This window comes from Sphaerodactylus townsendi, linkage group LG12 (genome assembly GCF_021028975.2).
Source record: "Sphaerodactylus townsendi isolate TG3544 linkage group LG12, MPM_Stown_v2.3, whole genome shotgun sequence".
NCBI classification, from domain to species: Eukaryota; Metazoa; Chordata; class Lepidosauria; order Squamata; family Sphaerodactylidae; genus Sphaerodactylus; species Sphaerodactylus townsendi.
In genome coordinates, this window is record NC_059436.1 from 410113 (window position 1) to 428858 (window position 18746).

Below are 18746 nucleotides of genomic sequence, written 5' to 3' on the forward strand. Positions count from 1 at the left end.
AGGCAAAATAGGGATTGCAATGGGAGGAGGGTGGCAATACAGTTTGTTTCTATCTTGATGGGAGAGGGAGAAGTTTGCAAACCAAGTAGACAGGCACCCTTTGAGTGGTATCTTACCTGAAGGCCTAGTTAACGCCTACCTGTAGTACAGTAATGTAAATTTAAGGTTAGCGGTAGCATCCATCATTTCCATAGCTGTGAAACAACAGAATGGAATCCAGCCCCACACTCCTTTCTGAGAACATCCACTTATATAGGAGTCAACAAGCTTTTTGCATGTGACCACTTTTAAAAAATTGGAGGATAGGGTGTCAATGTTGTTGCAAAATGGCTGCCTGGATTTCCAAGGCCAGTGTGAAATGTTGGAAGGTTGCAAGCCAATCATCCTCCTATGGTGCATCCAGGAATGAGCAGGAAAGCCACCAACTGCTTCTGTGCTTTAGATAATAAATTATTTTGCAGGATCAGCAAATAGCACAGAGAAAGCCATTGGTGGGTACCCTAGCACCAAAGGGCACCACATTGGGGATCATCATGGTAACATATACTAAACCACATTAAAACGCCATTCATTAGCTGGTGCAGGACTGTAGCTGAGGTAAGGTTTGCCATCACCTTTGTTGCTAACTTACTTCCTCTGGGTCCCTGCTGAGGTTGATGTGCATCAAAGAAAGGGAAATTATGCATCAGAATGCTTTCCTGGAGAGGGGTTTGTAACATGCGTCTTGTTAGCTTGAGACGAGCTGTTTCCTGTCTTTTACTATCTTGCATTCCAGCAGTATAAAGACGGCATAATGAGGGTATTAAACAATTCTGGGATTTTGTTTTCTTTTTTGTGTGGTTGAGAAGCCTGGAAAAGAGGCTTCGTTACATTCCATACTCAACTGAAATAAGGTTGGTTGATCTCGCCAGACAAACATTTGATACACACTGGGGGGAAATGCATGGATTAATGAAATACAAGTCATGAAGTTAAGCAGTCAATAACTACATATATTCTAAATAACTATGACATGCAGACTGCAGGCAAAAATGTACAAGTTGTAGCAGTAGAAAGAAAGAAATAGAATGACAAAAATCCTTATAACTAAAAAAAGTTTTTGACTGTGTGGGAATTTAATTGTCGGGGTTTGCTTATTATTACATTGAAATGTCTTTTGGACAGAACAGAAAGACGGGGTAAGTGTCACAACCAGAAAAAAAAGTAACATACACTGTTGGGTGCATTTCTAATATTAGCTTCTAGGAGATTTTCATAATTCTGAAGGCCACTCACTGTATCAGTAAGCATACCGGTAGTCCACATTGCACAGTTTCCTTACAGTTTTTGGTAATTATCCATGCTTTCCAGTTTTTCATAAGTGAGCGTGCACATGATGTACTGGTATTGTACTAGTTCTCATACCAGAGGATTATTGCCTGTTTTCCCTGTCCCTAAAACATTGTAGAAGGCTGCGCTTTTCTGTTGGCCCTGAAGCTGTCAGTTAAAGATATATTTGAAAATATAAATGTTCTAAAATATTAAAGGTTAATTCAGAACATGTCTTGGCAACTGCAGATTTTTGAACTGCCTGGCACATTCAGATGCACTCATGCATATGCATTAATCTGCATGTGTGCTACAGTTAAATGCATCTAACTCCAAGATTTGATTTCTAGTGTCCCTTGGGCGTGAGATGAACTCTGAAAAATAGCAACTCGTAACACTTTGGGCTGACAGCATTTTACTGAAGCATCCCCCAAAGTCAAAAATAGGCAAATTAGAGAGCATGATTTGCCAGCTACAGAAACCAAAAAGCCAAGAGTGTCCCTGGTAAACAGGGATAGTTGAAGCGTATGCAGATCATTCTCAATTTAGGATCTGCTCCTGTATAAATAAGTAAACATGAAACACATATACAAGTGGGCGAAACACATCTTGACTGTTTACTGTCAGTTACAGCCCATCCAATGATTAATTACTAACACATTCTTGTTTTGTATTGTCCTTGATGCCTTGCTGACATTGGAGTTACCAGACATTGAACTGGTGGGCTGTTTCACTCCTCAGCTTGTAGAAACAGAGTGGTTAAAAAAAGGACCCCCCCCCCCCCCCGGCTTTGATACCTGAGCATTTTCTATTTCTAAGTTGGATGAGAGGAGTTGTGAGTTTCTTGAGTAGGGAACATGGGTCTTGTCACATTAAAAAATGTACTTTATAAATCACGGCATTGCCATCCAGTTTTGTCATTGAAATACTGTGGAAAGCCGAATGCTGGGTGACTTTTGAGACAGAATTTTGAGTATGTGGTATGAACTGTGGAAGAAGTAAAGATGCTGGCAAAAGGGCCTCCCCCCCCTCCCGCCCCCGCCTTCCTTTGTTCTACGAGTGAAAATGTCGAGGCAGTAGTTGAAAACGCCTCCCTCTGTTTTGCCACAGCCTCTTTTGCAGAGGGGAAAGGAGCTGTAGCTGTGGTGTCTCTTCCTTATTGAGCATGGTGACTCCTCTCCCCCTTCCATCTTTTCTGATTCGTAACTGAATGGATGGAGGAAGCAGTCTTACTTCTTCTGGCTTTGTGTATTTGCTAATGATGCATGAAAGGATGCTGACGGGCCTGGAAACAAGGAACGTGGATTCTGTTAGTCCTTCGCATTGAAGAGCTCAGCTGTTAGCCTGGATTTGAAAACAAAAAAATGGTGGCTGCTTTTTGAAACTCTTGTTTAGCAGCAAGCCAAATGGTTTTTAAAAATGATTCATCAGACTGATTTTGCACTGTTGAGGGGAGGGTGTGTCCCATCCTGCATCTAGAACCTTTGCACAGGGATCGGTCCTGAGCACTGTGTGCTCCGAATTCTTTCTTGACCTGCTTTGCCTAAGGTTTAGACTGAATTTCCCAGCTTTATCGATTTCTTCGATCTTCAAGGGTTTTCAAGATTTAAAAGAAGTTTTGTTTAACCTTCTGTCATCTTCCTCCCAGTTACATTTTTGCCTTCCAATATTGCCTCATATTTTGAGAGGTGTGATAATTTTTTTTATTTGTGCTATTAGTAAATGGAACCGTACATGCTGATATGGCATAAATTGCAGACAGTGGACACAATTTCCTTTTCAGCTGCAAAATGCTGTTTAAGGATTCCAGTGTTAGTTTAAAATGTTAATATTGAATTGGATCCTAGATTGCTGTTCTGCCAAATTATAGGTAGTTATCCTGATGGGCTGGCACGTCTGCTGGAAGAGGCAGTGGCAGTTTCTGCTGATTTCACCCTCTCACTACAGATCCCACACAATGGCCGTGAGGGCCCCTCGGCCCCTGGGAGCAGAACTGGGTGGAGGGAGGACTTGGTGGGGTGAAATGGGAGTATTGAGTCAGGGAAATCCAACTCCATACTCCGTTGGCTGTACTTCGGATCTGACCCTCTAAAGCTGTGGTGGTGAACCTATGGCACTCCAGATGTTCATGGACTACTGCCAGCATATTCGCCCCTGCCAGCATATTCAAATCAATTTAAATCACTAGTCAGTAAGGTTAGGTTTAAATAATGGTTTTCTGCATAAATATTAAAATCATGGTTTTCTATGTAAGGACTGCAAAAGCAAGCATATGTGATAATATCTTTTAGATAGAAAAATTACCCAAAATGATCTTTCGTAAAACTCTGGAAAGCAAGACATTGTGAATGGATTAATGAAATTCATTCACCATCATTAATATTAGCAGACTATGCTGCTTAATGGAAAACAGATATTTATTTCATGATAAATAACCTTTGTTGCTGGACTCAAACAGAACGGTTCTACAAGACCTTTTCCTGTTCCCCTTTATTCCCCTCTTTCCAGGCCAAGAGAATTTGGCTCCTTGGTGCCTGGGGACAATCCATGATGGGCTACTAGTGACATGCAAACAGGCACTAGGCAATTTTCTATGCAAGCAGGCTCTCGTTAATTTAGTTTCATTAAATGTGCTGGTTGGGAACATTCTATTTCCTTCCAACGTAATGATTCTGTAAAGTTATTGCCTGGTTAATTACCCAAAGAAGTTTCACAGAGACGTGTGCCTGAAGTGGAATTTTTGGAACAATTATCACATTTGCACTTACCTGGTTGCTTTTGTTTATCCTACACATCAGTTTTTAATGTCTTCCTATGCAGAATCATTCCAAGAAATTAGAACTGAGATACATTGGAAGGATGGATATCTCTTGTCTTCCTGAGAAAGTTCCAGAAGGAAATCATGTTGCAACAAAAAGTCTCATGGTCCTTAAAAGCTAAATAGAATAATTCTGACATAAGCTTTTATTTTCTGATGTGTGAAACATTTTTTTCTGATGTGTGAAACATGTGTGAAACATTTTAAACGTGTGTGCATGTTTAAAAACGTAATAATAAAGGTATATAAATTGACTGTGAAGAGCAACATGTACAGTCTGTGATTATTTCGTCAATTCATGTGAAATTCCAAGAAATTTTACAGTGCATACTTACACTTCATAGCCTTTGGGTCCATTGTATGCAAACATACAAATTTTGCATACAATGCATACAACAAACATTTGCATACAACAAACATTACCTGTGTATGTTTGTGCTTGTGTACAGTTTACTAACCACCTGAAGAAGAGGGTACCAGCTCATGTAAGTTTATGCTATAAGTCTCAAAAATGGCTCTCTGTTGTTGTTTAGCAGGAAAGGAATTTCTTGTTAATTCTGCTATTTAGAAGTTCCAGAATGTTTTAGAGTGGTTACATATTACTTATTCCTTTCTTTTCAGGCCCTATGAGAAAAAGGGAAAGCTAAGGATGCTGGAGCAGAACAATGGATTTCTCCTTCTCTTTCATGCAAGGGATCATGGGAAACACAATTCAGCAACCACCTCAACTCATTGACTCGGCTAACATCCGCCAAGAGGATGCTTTTGATGCTAGCAGTGACATCACTGAAGATGGTAGACAGACACCATATGAAGCTGCTCTTGCCTTGCAGCAAGGTTTTCAGTATCCTACGCCAACTACAGAGGACCTTCCACCCCTCATTAATGGATTTCCACCAATCAGCATGTATGAACCCCAAGCCAAATACCAGTCATATAGTCAGTATCCCAATGGTTCAGCAAATGGCTATGGCACAGTTAGAAACTTTAGTCCCCCAGAGTATTATCAGATGGAGAACTCTAACATAAGGTCTCATGACATTCTGGAAAAACCATCTCCTCCACAGCAGCCACCACCTCCTCCTCCTTCAGTGTCCCAAACGGTGATTCCAAAGAAGACTGGTTCACCAGAAATAAAATTAAAAATAACCAAAACAATCCAGAATGGCAGGGAATTGTTTGAGTCCTCGCTGTGTGGGGACCTTTTGAATGAAGTGCAGGCGAACGAGTATGCGAGGGTAAAACATGAAGGGAGAAAAGAGAAGAGGAAAAAAAGCGGCAAACATGACTCTTCCCACTCAGAAGAGCGCAAATCGCATAAAATTCCAAAACTAGATCAAGAGGAACAAAATGTAAGTAGAGTTACAAATGTAAGTTTTGCTCTGTTTCTGTGCTTATTCCTGTCAGCCTTCCTTTCATTTCTTATTTACATGCCGTTAAGGTTGTAGATATTTGGATAAACATATAGTGAAGATTGATTAGTAGCTTCTTGGGCAGGGTATCCTCATTTCAGATCACTGGGTGGGTGGGTGGGGGGTGAGATATTGATCGTGGTGTATTGCCCTCTACACAATGGAAATCCAAATTCTGCTTTTTGAAAAAAGTGTTCCAATGGTTTCTTGAATAGTTTGAAGTCTTGCCAGAATTAAACTGTATTGTTTTTCACAACAACAGTTCAATCCTGGGAAATGGGGGCGGGGAGCGGGGCAGAAACTGCTGAGGAGGCAGTGTAGCGCCAGTGTGAATGCCCCTTACACTGGTGTAAGGGCATTTGTGCAGGTGCAGAGGCACCAATGCAGCCATGGCGCCAGTGCTCCTTCGACTCGGGCCCACACCAAAAAAGGGATGGATTTGGCTTTAGTCGGCTTCCTGAGTCCTTTCAGCTTGGGAATGCCCTCTTTTGCTGGCGCATACGTCACACCCACAAAAAAGTAAGTGAAGGCCATTGTGCTACATAGGGGGATTTCACAGAAATTTTGGAGCATCGCTTTTGGCTTGCTGACCACAGCGCAGCAAGCCTCTTAGGAAGCCGCCCAACAACTATTTCTCCCCCAGGATTGCACTGCCTGTTGATTACAGCTCAGAAGTGGCAGCAACTGAACCTGCACCAAATTTCACTGTTGTGAACAAAAGTTTGTTATCTCTATAGAATGGACAGGTGGTGAAAATCACAGTAAACTTTGACTTCTGGCAGCAATTCCTAGCCTGTCCTGTATTGTTTATATAGTTTAAACAGAGGCAAGAATGTCTCTTCTAATACCGTGAAGAGATTTCCCCACATAGTTCATGAAACTTATCAAGAGTAATTTAGGCTGATCTCCCATGACACCCATCACTGAATTCTGTGCCCTAGTCAGTCAATTAAATCTTTGTGGTTAGGATGTCAAAATTATGTAAGATTTGGACGAAAGGCAATATGAAATTTGAGGAGAGAGATTGAATGCCATTCTGTTTCTTCAGTTAGTTGCTAGAAACCTTTTCTACGGTTGTCTTTTTTGCTCCTTTCCAGCCATGTGCCATATTCTTGTTTCGAAGGCTGTTCGTTTTCATTTATGTGCTGTGTAACCTTTGATAGTCAAACTACAGCAATGGTGCCGCAATTTCATGGCACGCCTAACCATGCTGGGGGTAGGACCGTCCTTAGCCTAAAGTCGGGCCTTTTTTCATCTGCTGTGTTATTGCTTACACCTTGACTCAATGCACTAAAGTGGGGGGTGGGGGAGGTGTTGCACATGAACTACAGTGTGCTCTCGAATGGTATTCTACTGAACCTTGGACCAGTTTGCCATAAATGTTGCCTGTTCATCTGAGCATGTGTACTATACACACACCCACATGCTCTGTGGTGGGACTCCCATAACAGGTTGCCTGAGGCTTTGAAGTAGGTAAGGGGGTTGTAAAGTACCTGCACTGTTTTTTTTCCCCTTTTGTTTTTGAGTTTGCTGAGAGGGATCTTTCCTTTTGGCTCTTTGAGGCAGCTTTCCAAGTTGTACCCATTTCCTTTTCTACCCCCACTTTTCTATTGAGCATGTTCTTAATTCTGCCTTTCCTCCATTTACATCCTCCTACTTCTTCTCCTGGCATTAGAGGGCCTCAGTGCAATGTGGAGGAAATCACTTAATCCCCCACACATTGGCTCATTCCGCACATGCAGAATAATGCACTTTCAAACTGCTTTCAGTGCTCTTTGAAGCTGTGCGGAATGGCAAAATCCACTTGCAAACAGTTGTGAAAGTGGTTTGAAAATGCATTTTTTTGCATGTGCGGAAGGGGCCTTTGTTTGTCTAACATAGCTGCACATGCTGTTGGCTGAATATACCCCTTGTGTCCAATGTAGTGTAATTGCACTATGCAGTATGGCTTAAGTTTGTTAAAAAGTAAAAGCACATGCCTAGACTAGGTTGCTTTTTGATCATAAGGTGCTGACTGGGAAGCACTAGTTGTTGTATATTTCATTAAGACTTGTGTGATTCCACCAGATTCCATTTTGATCATAATCTGTTCAGCGTCAATGAAGTCTGAAGTTGGGTGCCATAAATATGATGACTGTTTTTGTCTCTGCCTGTCTTAGTTGTATTTGTATTTAAATCTTGCATTTTGCTAACATTGTGAACTATTTGGGGAGCTCCTTTTGCATGTGGGCATGAGACTTGTACTGATATTACAGCCTGCTTGTTCATTTCACAGGGCAAAAGCACATGCCTAGATTTGTTTTCCTGTACTCCCAGTGAGAAAACTGTGTGTATGAAGGAGGCTGCAGCAGAGGTAACACATCTCAGATTGCACCCAAGAACATTTGGCTGAACTTTGTAGCTTATAGAAAATGTGTAGTGCTGTTACATAGAACTGAAAAAGAAGGGGTGGTGGAGGCATGGTGAATTTCCTCCACATGCATCCTTTTTTCTTTTCTGTTTTGCTTAAATTGCTAGCTGAGTGTTTCCTTTGCAACAGCAAGCTGTTGGTGAATCCTAGAAATGCTTTCATATTACCCAAAGTTCAAATAATTATATTTGCTGAACTTGCAAGAAGACTGTCAAGTCTGGGGCCCTGTTAAACTGAATTCATAGTGAGAAAGACATGATCCTTATGATGATTGACTATGTTTATTTTGCAGCCAGGCACAATCAAGTTCAGAAGATACCTGCATTCTGAAGCTTTGATTTTAAATATTGTGCTTTTCTCATTGGTTCAAGCTGTGCATTCTGTGTTTGCTGTGTTGAATGTCACTGCTGGCAAAACAGGCTAATGATGTACATGAAAGTGTCTCTCAAGAAGGGGGAGTTTATTCCAAAACTTACTTAGTGCTGCATGTGGTCCAGTATAAACTGTATGCCTTAATTTTTTGCCTTGCCTCCCACCAGCATCTTTTTGACCTGAAACAGAGTACCAGAGTAGTCAGAGCAATGTGGATGGAGCCGAATATTAGTGAAATTCTGTGACCAGAATGGTGCTACTAGGAGTGGAGCAATCTACTGATTTGTTCCCTCTCTAGTTTTTTCTCTCTGTCATTGTTCTTGCTTGCCATTCAGGTTTTTGACTTTTCCCTTTTCCTTTTAATGTATTTCACAGAGACCAAATGAGAGGCTGAGCACACTGTCTGAAAAACCAAGGGAAGAAACAGTACCGTTGGATGAAACCCCTGTTAGTATTTATTTTTATTTTACTTTACTTAATTTATATCCTACCTTTCTCCCATTGGGGACATAAATTATTATTATATTATTATTATTTATTGGGTTTATAGACCGCCCTCCCCCGGAGGGCTCAGGGCGGTGTACAGTACAGATAGAGCACAATCAATTTAAAATACAATAAATATGAATTAAGATGGCTCTAATAAAAATAAACCCTACCCCATTAAAATGCAGCTTATAAAATTAATATTAATGTTAGCTCAAGATGGCGCCTGCTATCAATTCCCTCTCAGACTGTATGCCTTAAAGCAGCTTATATAATTGTCCTCTTCTCCATTTTATTCTTACAACCACACTAAGAGGTGAGTTAGGCTGAGAATCGGTCACCCAGCAAGATTCCATTGTAGACTGCAAAGTTGAACCCGATCCTAGTCCAATGCTCTAACCACTACACCACACTTGCTGCCCGTATGCCATAGAGATCAACTCCATGGATTTCATGTTAAAGTGTGTCTTTCAGGATGGAGGATGTGATCATTGTGAGCTATGGGGAACCTGTTGAACTGGGATATTTTTGCAGGACCATCTCTCCGTGTTTAAACCTGTGTGGCAACTCCAATCTTCTCCACTGTTTCTCTTTGCTGTCCATTCCTGTAGATCTATCGCAGTTGCCACTGCTTTGGGCTTTCACTGTGGTGGCTCACATCTTGTGGAATTACCTTCTAGATAAGGTTGGGAAGGCACTTTCTTCTCTGTTTTCAGGAAACTTTGAAACTGGGCTGTTGAGGATGGCTTTGTAAGCCACTGTAGGTCCCTTTGTTGGCGTAAAGTGAGGCGGAAGAGTTTCAAATAATATATATGAAGATTTGAAAGGCCAGAGGAGTGAAATTAACCAACTGTTTTAGATGTGGCATTATCTTAGGCCTGAGGCTGAGAAGAGCAGCCTATCAGCCCAATTCGGGGGTGGGGGGTGGGTGGGATGGGGACGGAATGAATGCCCACTGATGCAAGGGGCAAATAAGCCGGCGGAGGGGCAATTTGCTCATCCACTCTGTGCCTTCATGGCACCCAACCTAGAATCTGCTGCTTTTTCCTAGGCCCGCCAGCAAGGAGCCAACTTTAGTCAGCTTTCACTGCCCATCCAGCCTAGCAGAGCCAGCATTGGAGACACACCACTTTTGGGTGGTGTATCTCCATTATCCCCTATAGGGGATTTACGTGGTCTGGGGGTAGGGGGGTGGGGTTGGGGTTGTGTTGCTGGAAATCCCTTTGGAGAGGGCAAGATGGCACCAGAGCATGCCATCCCCGCCTGCCAGCCTGACCTGGATCGGGCTGAATAAACCACAAGGTAACCTTCCCATCACATAAAGGCCTTGGGTCTTGGTGTAGGTTTTCCTCTGGGTCAGCATTTCCTAGATACCCTCCAAGTCTGGAATTGGAACTAATAAAATTGCCAGGGAAAATTATGCCAATTGCTGTTGAGGAGGCAGACCATGATGAGAGACCATGTAAGACCCTATATGGGGCGGGATTGGTTTCTCCCAGGAGCTAGGAGGCAGAGAGGCTATCAGTGAAAGATGATCCCTTATTCAAGGAGGGTGAGGATGACCTGAAGCAGGCCGAGTACTGAAATAGAGCTAAAAGTAGTAAGATAGTTGCATTGGGCAATTTTATTGTTTTCCAGTTGCCTTATTCCCTGGGAAGTTTTGCCCCATATGTTTAAAGATACCCTGTAATTCTTCCCATTTTCATGACTGTTCTCTTGTTTAGTCAGTTGCTACAATATTTGGTTTATAAGTTAGACTTTTCCATTTTCTCCGTCTTCACACCTTGTACTCAACCTTACAGCAGTGCACATCACAACTGAAGAGGGAGCTGTCTAGGGCAGGAAGGGTTCTCTGGGTCTCCCCAGACAAGTCCTTGAATCATGGTGGTAGCAGCCAGCCAAGGTCCTTGCCTGCTCTGGGGCTGAAAGGGCTAGAGGGAAGGAGGATGGGCTGGAGGGCTCCTTGGGACTTCCCATCCACTACATACCCTGTGACCTCACTCATTCCCTCCACAGGGTACCACAGGCATAGCTGAATGTGCGTGCATTGTGATGTCTATTTCCTATTTTTAAATTTGGGTTTTTTTTCTTTTATTTATCAGCTGCCAGAAAGATAAGCAACACTTTGCAGCTGTTATCTCTTGCGCTGTTTTTCGAATATCAGGTGCATATCTCTGGTTTTCGCTTATGCCTGATCTCACTGTCACATTTTTGTAGGCCCAGGAGGAGGAGGAGGAGGTCTCTTCTCCTCTTCCAGCACAAACAGCAAGTGATGACAAGTTTGAGGTGGGAGATCTGGTCTGGTCCAAGGTGGGAACGTACCCTTGGTGGCCCTGCATGGTTTCAAGTGATCCTCAACTTGAAGTTCATACCAGAATTAACACAAGAGGTAAGTAATTCTGTCTGCTGGGCAGGTTTGGTGGAAAACATGTTTCGAGTGGCTATTTAACAGTATCTCCCTTTCAACTCAGATTTTTTGTGTATTTCTTTAGCTGTATCGCTGCATGGTGTTACCTGACCAGTCATGAAGGCTAAGCCAAGTTGTCTGGGTAGAAAAGAGACACCCCCCCCAAAAAACCAACCCCAAACAAGACCCCTTGCCATTTTTGTAGCCAATTTCAGGTACCCAATAAGCACATTGCTTATATCATTGCAGAGCTGGTCTATACATGCAGAGGAATGGGATTGTAGAGTTCTTAGGTGGTAAATGAACTGTAGAGGCAGGCAGTGGCAAACCACCTCTGCGCACCTCTTGCCTTGGAAATTGTATAGGGTTGCCATAAGTCACCTGTGACTTCACAGCAAAAGAAAGGATTGCAGGTGAGAGAACTTATTTTAAATTCTCACAAGTCCTTCGATTATAATCCTTCACACATGACCTAGCCAATATTTATTATGATTTCTGTTGCTTTCGTCCTTCTTGAAGTTGATAGGAATCCCAGGCCCACCCTGGCTCCTCTGATCAACCTTCCAGTAACAAAAACGTTGTTTTCCCAACTTTGATCAGCATTCTGTGTCATTAAAATCTTCTCTAACAGAGTTCCTACTCATGACACTTGCCAATAACTGTTAGTGCCAAAGAGACGTAGAAGCTGATATGATGATGGGCCCATAGCAGCATGCATACACTGAATCATGTCAAAGTTCCAATTTTCCTCTACCCTATGTAGGCGCTATATGTCTGCGTAGGCCTAATTTCTGAGCATCGTGAATGTTCAGTATCTCCTGCAGGGGAAAAAAGATAATATGGAACATTTTGAATTAAGTTGTCTGTGAAATTCAAATTTTTGGGAGGGTGGTTATTGTAAAACATGGAGGAGGCCTATGTTATTCAGCTGAGAAGAATGCTTTCTTTCAATTTCAGGTGCTCGGGAATATCATGTTCAGTTTTTTAGTAACCAGCCCGAGAGGGCATGGGTGCACGAGAAGCGGGTACGAGAGTACATAGGACGCAAACAGTACGATCAGTTGGTGGCAGAGGCTACCAAGCAAGCCAATCACTCTGAAAAACAGAAGGTATGTACATTCCGAAATGAACCTGGAATTGTACAGTTTATTTTACTGGTGGGGTGGTAGGATAATTAACTGTTCACATTAGACCTGATTATTTGTTTGCTGTATTAATACCATTGACTGACCATTGACATTTCACAAGGCCCCCAAAGGAGCTTCTACTATGTTCTTTGAGGTTGTCCTTTGGGGAAGAGGAGTGCATGGGTAATGACGAACTGCTCTGAACCCTGTGGGGTATTGGGCGGGATAAAAATGTGAATAAAAAATAAATAAAATACAAACTTTGAAGTAGAAAAAAGACATAGAACATGATGTGGTCCTAACCGGTCCTGGCATCTGTGGTTTCAAGCAAATCACACTGCCCACCAAGTGTGTCTTCTCCCCTAAGTGGGAGGACATCTTGTGGGTGTTTCCCACACTGTGCTCAGGGAGGCAGGAAATGACCTCAAAGTTCCTCTTCCCATCACATGGGAATGCCTCTTCTCCTCATCCCTTTCCTGCCTGCGAGGGGAGAAACAGCTGCTTAGGGTGCCTGCGCTTGCTTCTTTGCTCTCTGCTTCACTTTCATTTTCTGCCTCGCTTGACGATTGGCCTCCCCCCCCCCTTTGTCGTTTATATTAAATACAAGACTGAATAAAAGTCACAAGTATAAAATATGTTAAGATAGGTTTGTCAGAAAGGTAGGGAAAATATTTTGAGAACTTGGTAAGATAGAAAGGTAGTGCTGAAGATCTTTTCAGGCAGTCTTGTTTTAGATAGTACTTAGTACTTGAGTGCTAAGGTGTTCTTTTACTTGTGTTGGGATAACAGTCTGTTAGCAGGAGCAGCAGTGGCGTAGGAGGTTAAGAGCTTGTGTATCTAATCTGGAGGAACCGGGTTTGATTCCCTGCTCTGCCGCCTGAGCTGTGGAGGCTTATCTGGGGAATTCAGATTAGCCTATACCAGGGGTCGGGAACCTTTCCCCCTCAAAGAGCCATTTGGCTCACCACCAAATTTGGCTCTCCACCAAAGAGCCATTTGGCTCACCACCACCCCCCCCCAGCCACTCGCTCGCCCCCCGTCCGCTCCCCCTCCGACTTGCTCGCTCACTCGCTCGCCCTCCCTCCCCCCGCCCGCTCACCCCCCCCCCCACGGGCTAGAGATGTGCCCGCCCTGCTTGCTGCAGGGCGGGCGAAGAGGGGCCTGGTGGCTCGGCCTGCCCGGCCACCGGGAGAGCACCCCGGCCTCATGGCTTAAGCAGCGGAGACTGGCAGGAGCCAGAAAGCCCGTGGCCAGCCTCGTTCGCCGTCACGTCGCTGGCTAGGAGATGTGCCCTCGGCCTCCCTGCTTCCTGTGCAGGGCTTAAGGGGCCGGCAGGCTCCGCTCATGGAGCCGCGATGGGGAACAAGCGGGCGGAAGAGGCCGCATGCGGCTCGTGAGCCGTGGGTTCCCGACCCCTGACCTATACACTCCCACACGCGCCAGCTGGGTGATCTTGGGCCAGTCACAGCTTCTCGGAGCTCTCTCAGCCCCACCTACCTCACAGGGTGTTTGTTGTGAGGGGGGAAGGGCAAGGAGATTGTAAGCCCCTTTGAGTCTCCTACAGGAGAGAAAGGGGGGATATAAATCCAAACTCTTCTTCTTCTTCTCTTCTTAAAAATGCCTATTTGAGTTGCAGATGTAAAGTTACAATTCCCTCTGTTCTTGTATACCTACTGAAGTTAGTTAGCAGGAATCCCTTGAAGCTGCTGTAGTCTAGGCTTGCTGAGGACAAGGTTAAGCAGGTTGTGAACATGACTGAAAGAAGTGTGTACTATTTGCGTGCACCTTCAGCAATATAGAGGCATTCATTCCATGCATCCAAAATTACTTTTTAAACCCCGTTTTCAAAAATTCAGGCTGCTCAGTCTGTCCAACAGCAACATTTCGGAATGCACTTGGGTCAAATATATTCCGATTATTTCTTTCCTGCCCCAAATGACATCTGAAGAAGCTGTATGGTTGATCAGGTCCTTGAGATGATGACCTGGTATTGACACGCTTGGGATTTGGGGGTCTGAGCATGGCTTGTACCCAGTGATGAAAAGATACCACCAGTGCATCGTGTGTATATGCTTGCAATGCATTCTGAAATTTATTTTAATTTTTTTCTGCAATGTGGTTTTGTTGTCCTGCAAACCTGTGACTTTACAGCCACATTTTCAGAGCATACCCCATTCTGTGGAATTGGTAACTGTGACAAATACGGGTTATAATTTGAAAAATAATTTGTGAGTGGGAATGTATCAATTCAATAAATGTGTCTCCTTTCTTCCAAAGATTCGCAAACCAAGGCCGCAGAGAGAGCGTGCACAGTGGGATATTGGCATTGCCCATGCTGAAAAGGCATTGAAAATGACTCGGGAAGAGAGGATAGAACAGTACACGTTCATCTATGTAGATAAAGAACCAGAGGAGGCTTTGTCAAAAGCCAAGAGGACTGTTGCCCCTAAAGTGGAGGCTAAAAAAACCCGGAGATCTAAACCGTCACCTAGCCCTCAACCAGAACAGACCAATGAGGTTTCTACGGTAACCTCCTCGTCTAATATCGAGGTGCGGAGACATAGCCAGAGAAGACAGTCTAGCGTGGAAGAAGAGCCACCCCCTGTGAAAATAGCATGGAAAACTGCTGCAGCCAGAAAATCCTTACCAGCATCAATAACCATGCACCAGGGGACGTTGGACCTACAGAAATGTAATATGTCTCCAGTTGTTAAAATTGAACAAGTTTTTGCTCTTCAGAATGCTGCTGGCAATGGAAAGTTCATTGATCAGTTTGTTTACTCTACCAAGGTAAAGACATATTTATGTAAAGGATATAAAAGTCTAGTGAGTGTTGAGATTTAAACCTGAATGTTCACCAGAATTTATGATCTTAGAAAGCACTCTGTGGCATTTTGTCTGAATCCATGCCTGTTGAATTCCAGAGGTTTCATTTACTTTTCCCAAACTGGTCAGAGTTGCTTTGTGGAGTGAAAATGGCCGGGCTCCAATTGAGGACAGTAGTACAGATTTTAGGCCTGGAACCACCAGGAACCACTTGCTGAGTGCCATACTCTTCCGGAGTTATATGGGAGAAACAGTCTCACAGATATGATGGTTCCAGACCCATTTAGGGTTAATACCAGAACCTTGACCTTGATTTGGAGCCAGTTCACCTGATGGAGCACCATCTGGACGTGAACTCCCCATAGTGTTCACGTGAGGACTCGTGCAGTGACATTCTGAACCAGCTGAAGTTTCCCAATCAGTCTCAGGGGTAACCCTGTGTAGAGCGAGTTACAGAAACCTAATTTGGATTTGGCCATTGTGTAGATCACTGTGGCTAGGTCAGAATGAGACGGGATGCCGGTCGCTTAGTCTGGCATAGATGGAAGAACACCAGTTCAGCTGCTTGTGTGACCTGCACCTCCATAGTAAAGGAGACACCCAGAATCACATCCAGGCTCCTGATGGTCAACAAAGGTGTCGGTTGGACACCGTCAAGAGCCAAAAGCTTAAGGAGAAGAATGTGCAATACCGAGATAATATTGTTCAGCTTTAAAATAGTGTTCAAAAACCACCTCTTTCTTGTTGAATCATAATCTTAAACCAAGCCAGCTGATAACACTTGTTTTGTCGAAGGCTTTCGTGGACACAATCACCAGGGTATTGTGGGTTTTCCGGGTTGTATGGCCATGTTGTGGCTGGTGAAGTGTCAGGAGAAAATGCTGCTGGAACAAGGCCATACAACCTGGAAAACCCACAACACCCCAATGTCTGTTTTGTCAGGACTGATCTGCAGATTGTGATCAGTCCTGACAAAACAGACATTGGGGTGTTGTGGGTTTAGTTTGATTCTGTTCACCTGCTTTTGGCCTTGCAAGTTGCCACCAGGCCTTTCTTAGTTTAGATGACATGAACCCAAATGTCCAAGTTATGATTCAGGGATTTCCAAACATGTTGGGACTTCCTGAGTTTTCTCCTGCAATTTCAGGTCCTTTTTTCTTGGCTGTGAATTCAGAACTGAAAAGCTACAGTTTGTCTGCAGTGTGCTGACTTTGGTTGCTGACTGCAGTTGACTGGTATAGAAATTATAGCAAATTAACCAGAATGAGGGCATCTGTGTATCAGTGGGATAGCAGGTGTAGGGACAGAATAGGAGAAAGAGAGCATGTTTTTTTTTTATAAAAAATGTTATTTACAGTTCACTTTTCTCACTGACTGATGACACAATGTAAGTCAATTCAGTCAATAGGATAGGTCATCCAATAAGGAATGTTATAGGACTGCTGACATTAAAACCAAGTAAAAACCTGGGATCAGGGGTGGATTGAGGGGGAACTGCGCCTGGCCAATTGGCCATGCCAGCAAGGGCTGATGGAAATTGTAGTCCACGAACATCTGAAGCGCCAGAGTTGGACACCCTTGCCTTATGCACTAGCTGCCAGACATTTGGGAAGGGAAGCTGAGATTGATTGACACCCACTCCCAGTGTTTTCAGCAGATCTTAGTGGGAAACACCACACACAGATAACATAAAGGGTTGTCAGCACACTTGAGTGGGGCAGGGCTTCTGTGTTATTACTGTGTTAGCTTGTATACATACATTGAACTTTGGCAGGTGCTACTTCTTTCATAGCTAGAGTAGTTAGCCTGAATTTGTTCAGTAATTATTGACTCTTATCTTCATTTTTATAACAGGGCATAGGAAACAAACCAGAAATAATCATCAAGGGGCAAGACAAGGTCACCTCCATATCTGTCCAGCGAAACGAGCGAACCTCATCACAAAGCGCAGCATCTCCTGAGACATCTGGGTTGGCAAGTAGGTAAAGTTTGTGACTTCTGGGTTAAGTCTAAGAAAACAGCACTGCTAATAGGATTCAGAACTAGGAAAGACTTCATTGTGTAACAATCAAACGTGCAATTCAAAGGTACACCTGAAATTTATTTGAGCGTGGTTCAAAGTGCTTGTGCTGACCACTGTTTAAGTTATATAGGAATTGTCATTCCAGTCACTTAATTTTTATTATATATTTCTAAGGAAGCTCAGAACAATGTACATGGGGCTTATCTCGTTTTTCTGCAAACTTTCCGGAGAGGTAGGGTGGCTGGTCCATTGTCACCCTGTGAACTTCTTGACTGAGCAGTATTAGAACCCAGTTTTGGTTGCCCAGTAGTAAATCTGTCACTCTTCATTTCTTTATTTAGAATACTTATATCCTGCCTTTCTCCCTGCAGCCGGTCCCTGGGATGAACCATCTGTTAAGTCTCAGCAAATCCAAGATGTATGGTTGTTTTGTCTGTCTACAGAATAAATAAGTCAAATAGAGTGACAACACAACATGTCTTGGGTTTGCCAAGGTTCAATAGATGGTTTATCCAAGGCACTAGCTGCAAAGCATGGACTCACACCCAGGGGCTTGTGCTTTGGATGTACCCGACACTTGTGAAGTTTGTGATGCAGTGCCTCTGATGTATTCCTGATGCCCTTCCCTTTCCCCTGAGTGACCGCAGCCAGTTTTTATGAACCTGAGGTTAAGGGACAGAATTTAAACAACTTTGAGGTATAGGGTATCTGATTCAAGAAATTAAGTAAGAGATTCTTGGAGTGTGCTTACTTGAGCATTAAGGTTTTGTTTGGAAGTCAATGCAGTATCATTTTGTGTCTGCTTCTGTCTTCAGGATTTTTGACCCTGTTTTAGTGAGTTGGGCTTTTCACATACCAAGCAACAGCAGAATGAGTTCTCTACTTGACTCTGTAACCTGTTTGTTAGCTTCTGACACCCTAATAGATCTTTGCGTACTTGAGTTTATATTCAAGGTCTTTGGTGCTTGGAAGGCTGAGGGTGGTGTCAGAGATAAAAGTCTCTAAGAGCAGTGATCTTCAGTCTTTCCAGACCCAGAGGCCCACCTTTAACCTCCTGTGACAGTATGGGATCCATTGATCCAAAAGCAGCGATAGGAGATCTCATGGCGTGAAGAGGAGTTTGGACCTGTTTGTACTATAGAAGAATTCTTTTCCACTGTTGGATGATCTCACCTTGCTGTCTTGCTGTTCCTCTCTATGTGTGTGCAAAGATGGGCAGGAGGCACGATGCTTTTGTCCTCCCCATATGTGCAAGTAAGAGCTGGTCCTTCCAGCAGACCATCGAAATGGCCGCCTTTGCTTGTTACTCAGCAAGTGGGTCTCTTTGACCCACCTGTCATCCAATGGGCTGAAGACCACACTGCCTTAGAGTATCTCTTCTGGGTGTTTGATGTTCAGTTCATTCTGCAGTATCCTGAAATGGTGCAGCCACTGCAGTAATGAATTTAACTTTTTTCTGAACCTTAACAATTCAAACTTACAAACAGAAGAAGAAATAATATATTTATAAAAATTAAAGACATGCATATAACATCTTCTAGATAGGTGAATACCTGA

The 18746-nt window shown here is 43.4% G+C and overlaps 1 protein-coding gene across 5 annotated transcripts in view; it reads left to right on the forward strand.

Annotated features, from left to right (window-relative positions):
* Nucleotides 1-18746, forward strand: part of NSD3 (nuclear receptor binding SET domain protein 3) — a 65039-nt gene that overhangs the window by 9896 nt on the left and 36397 nt on the right. For 3 of the 5 annotated variants that reach the window (XM_048512483.1, XM_048512485.1, XM_048512486.1), the window contains exons 2-8: nucleotides 4748-5478; nucleotides 7814-7891; nucleotides 8696-8767; nucleotides 11024-11195; nucleotides 12171-12322; nucleotides 14618-15130; nucleotides 17021-17144. In XM_048512483.1, the coding sequence (XP_048368440.1) occupies nucleotides 4792-5478; nucleotides 7814-7891; nucleotides 8696-8767; nucleotides 11024-11195; nucleotides 12171-12322; nucleotides 14618-15130; nucleotides 17021-17144 (1798 nt within the window). In that variant the 5' untranslated portion in view covers nucleotides 4748-4791. The remainder of the gene's footprint in view (nucleotides 1-4747; nucleotides 5479-7813; nucleotides 7892-8695; nucleotides 8768-11023; nucleotides 11196-12170; nucleotides 12323-14617; nucleotides 15131-17020; nucleotides 17145-18746) is intronic. The other 2 variants (XM_048512484.1, XM_048512487.1) reach the window with 1 other exon arrangement.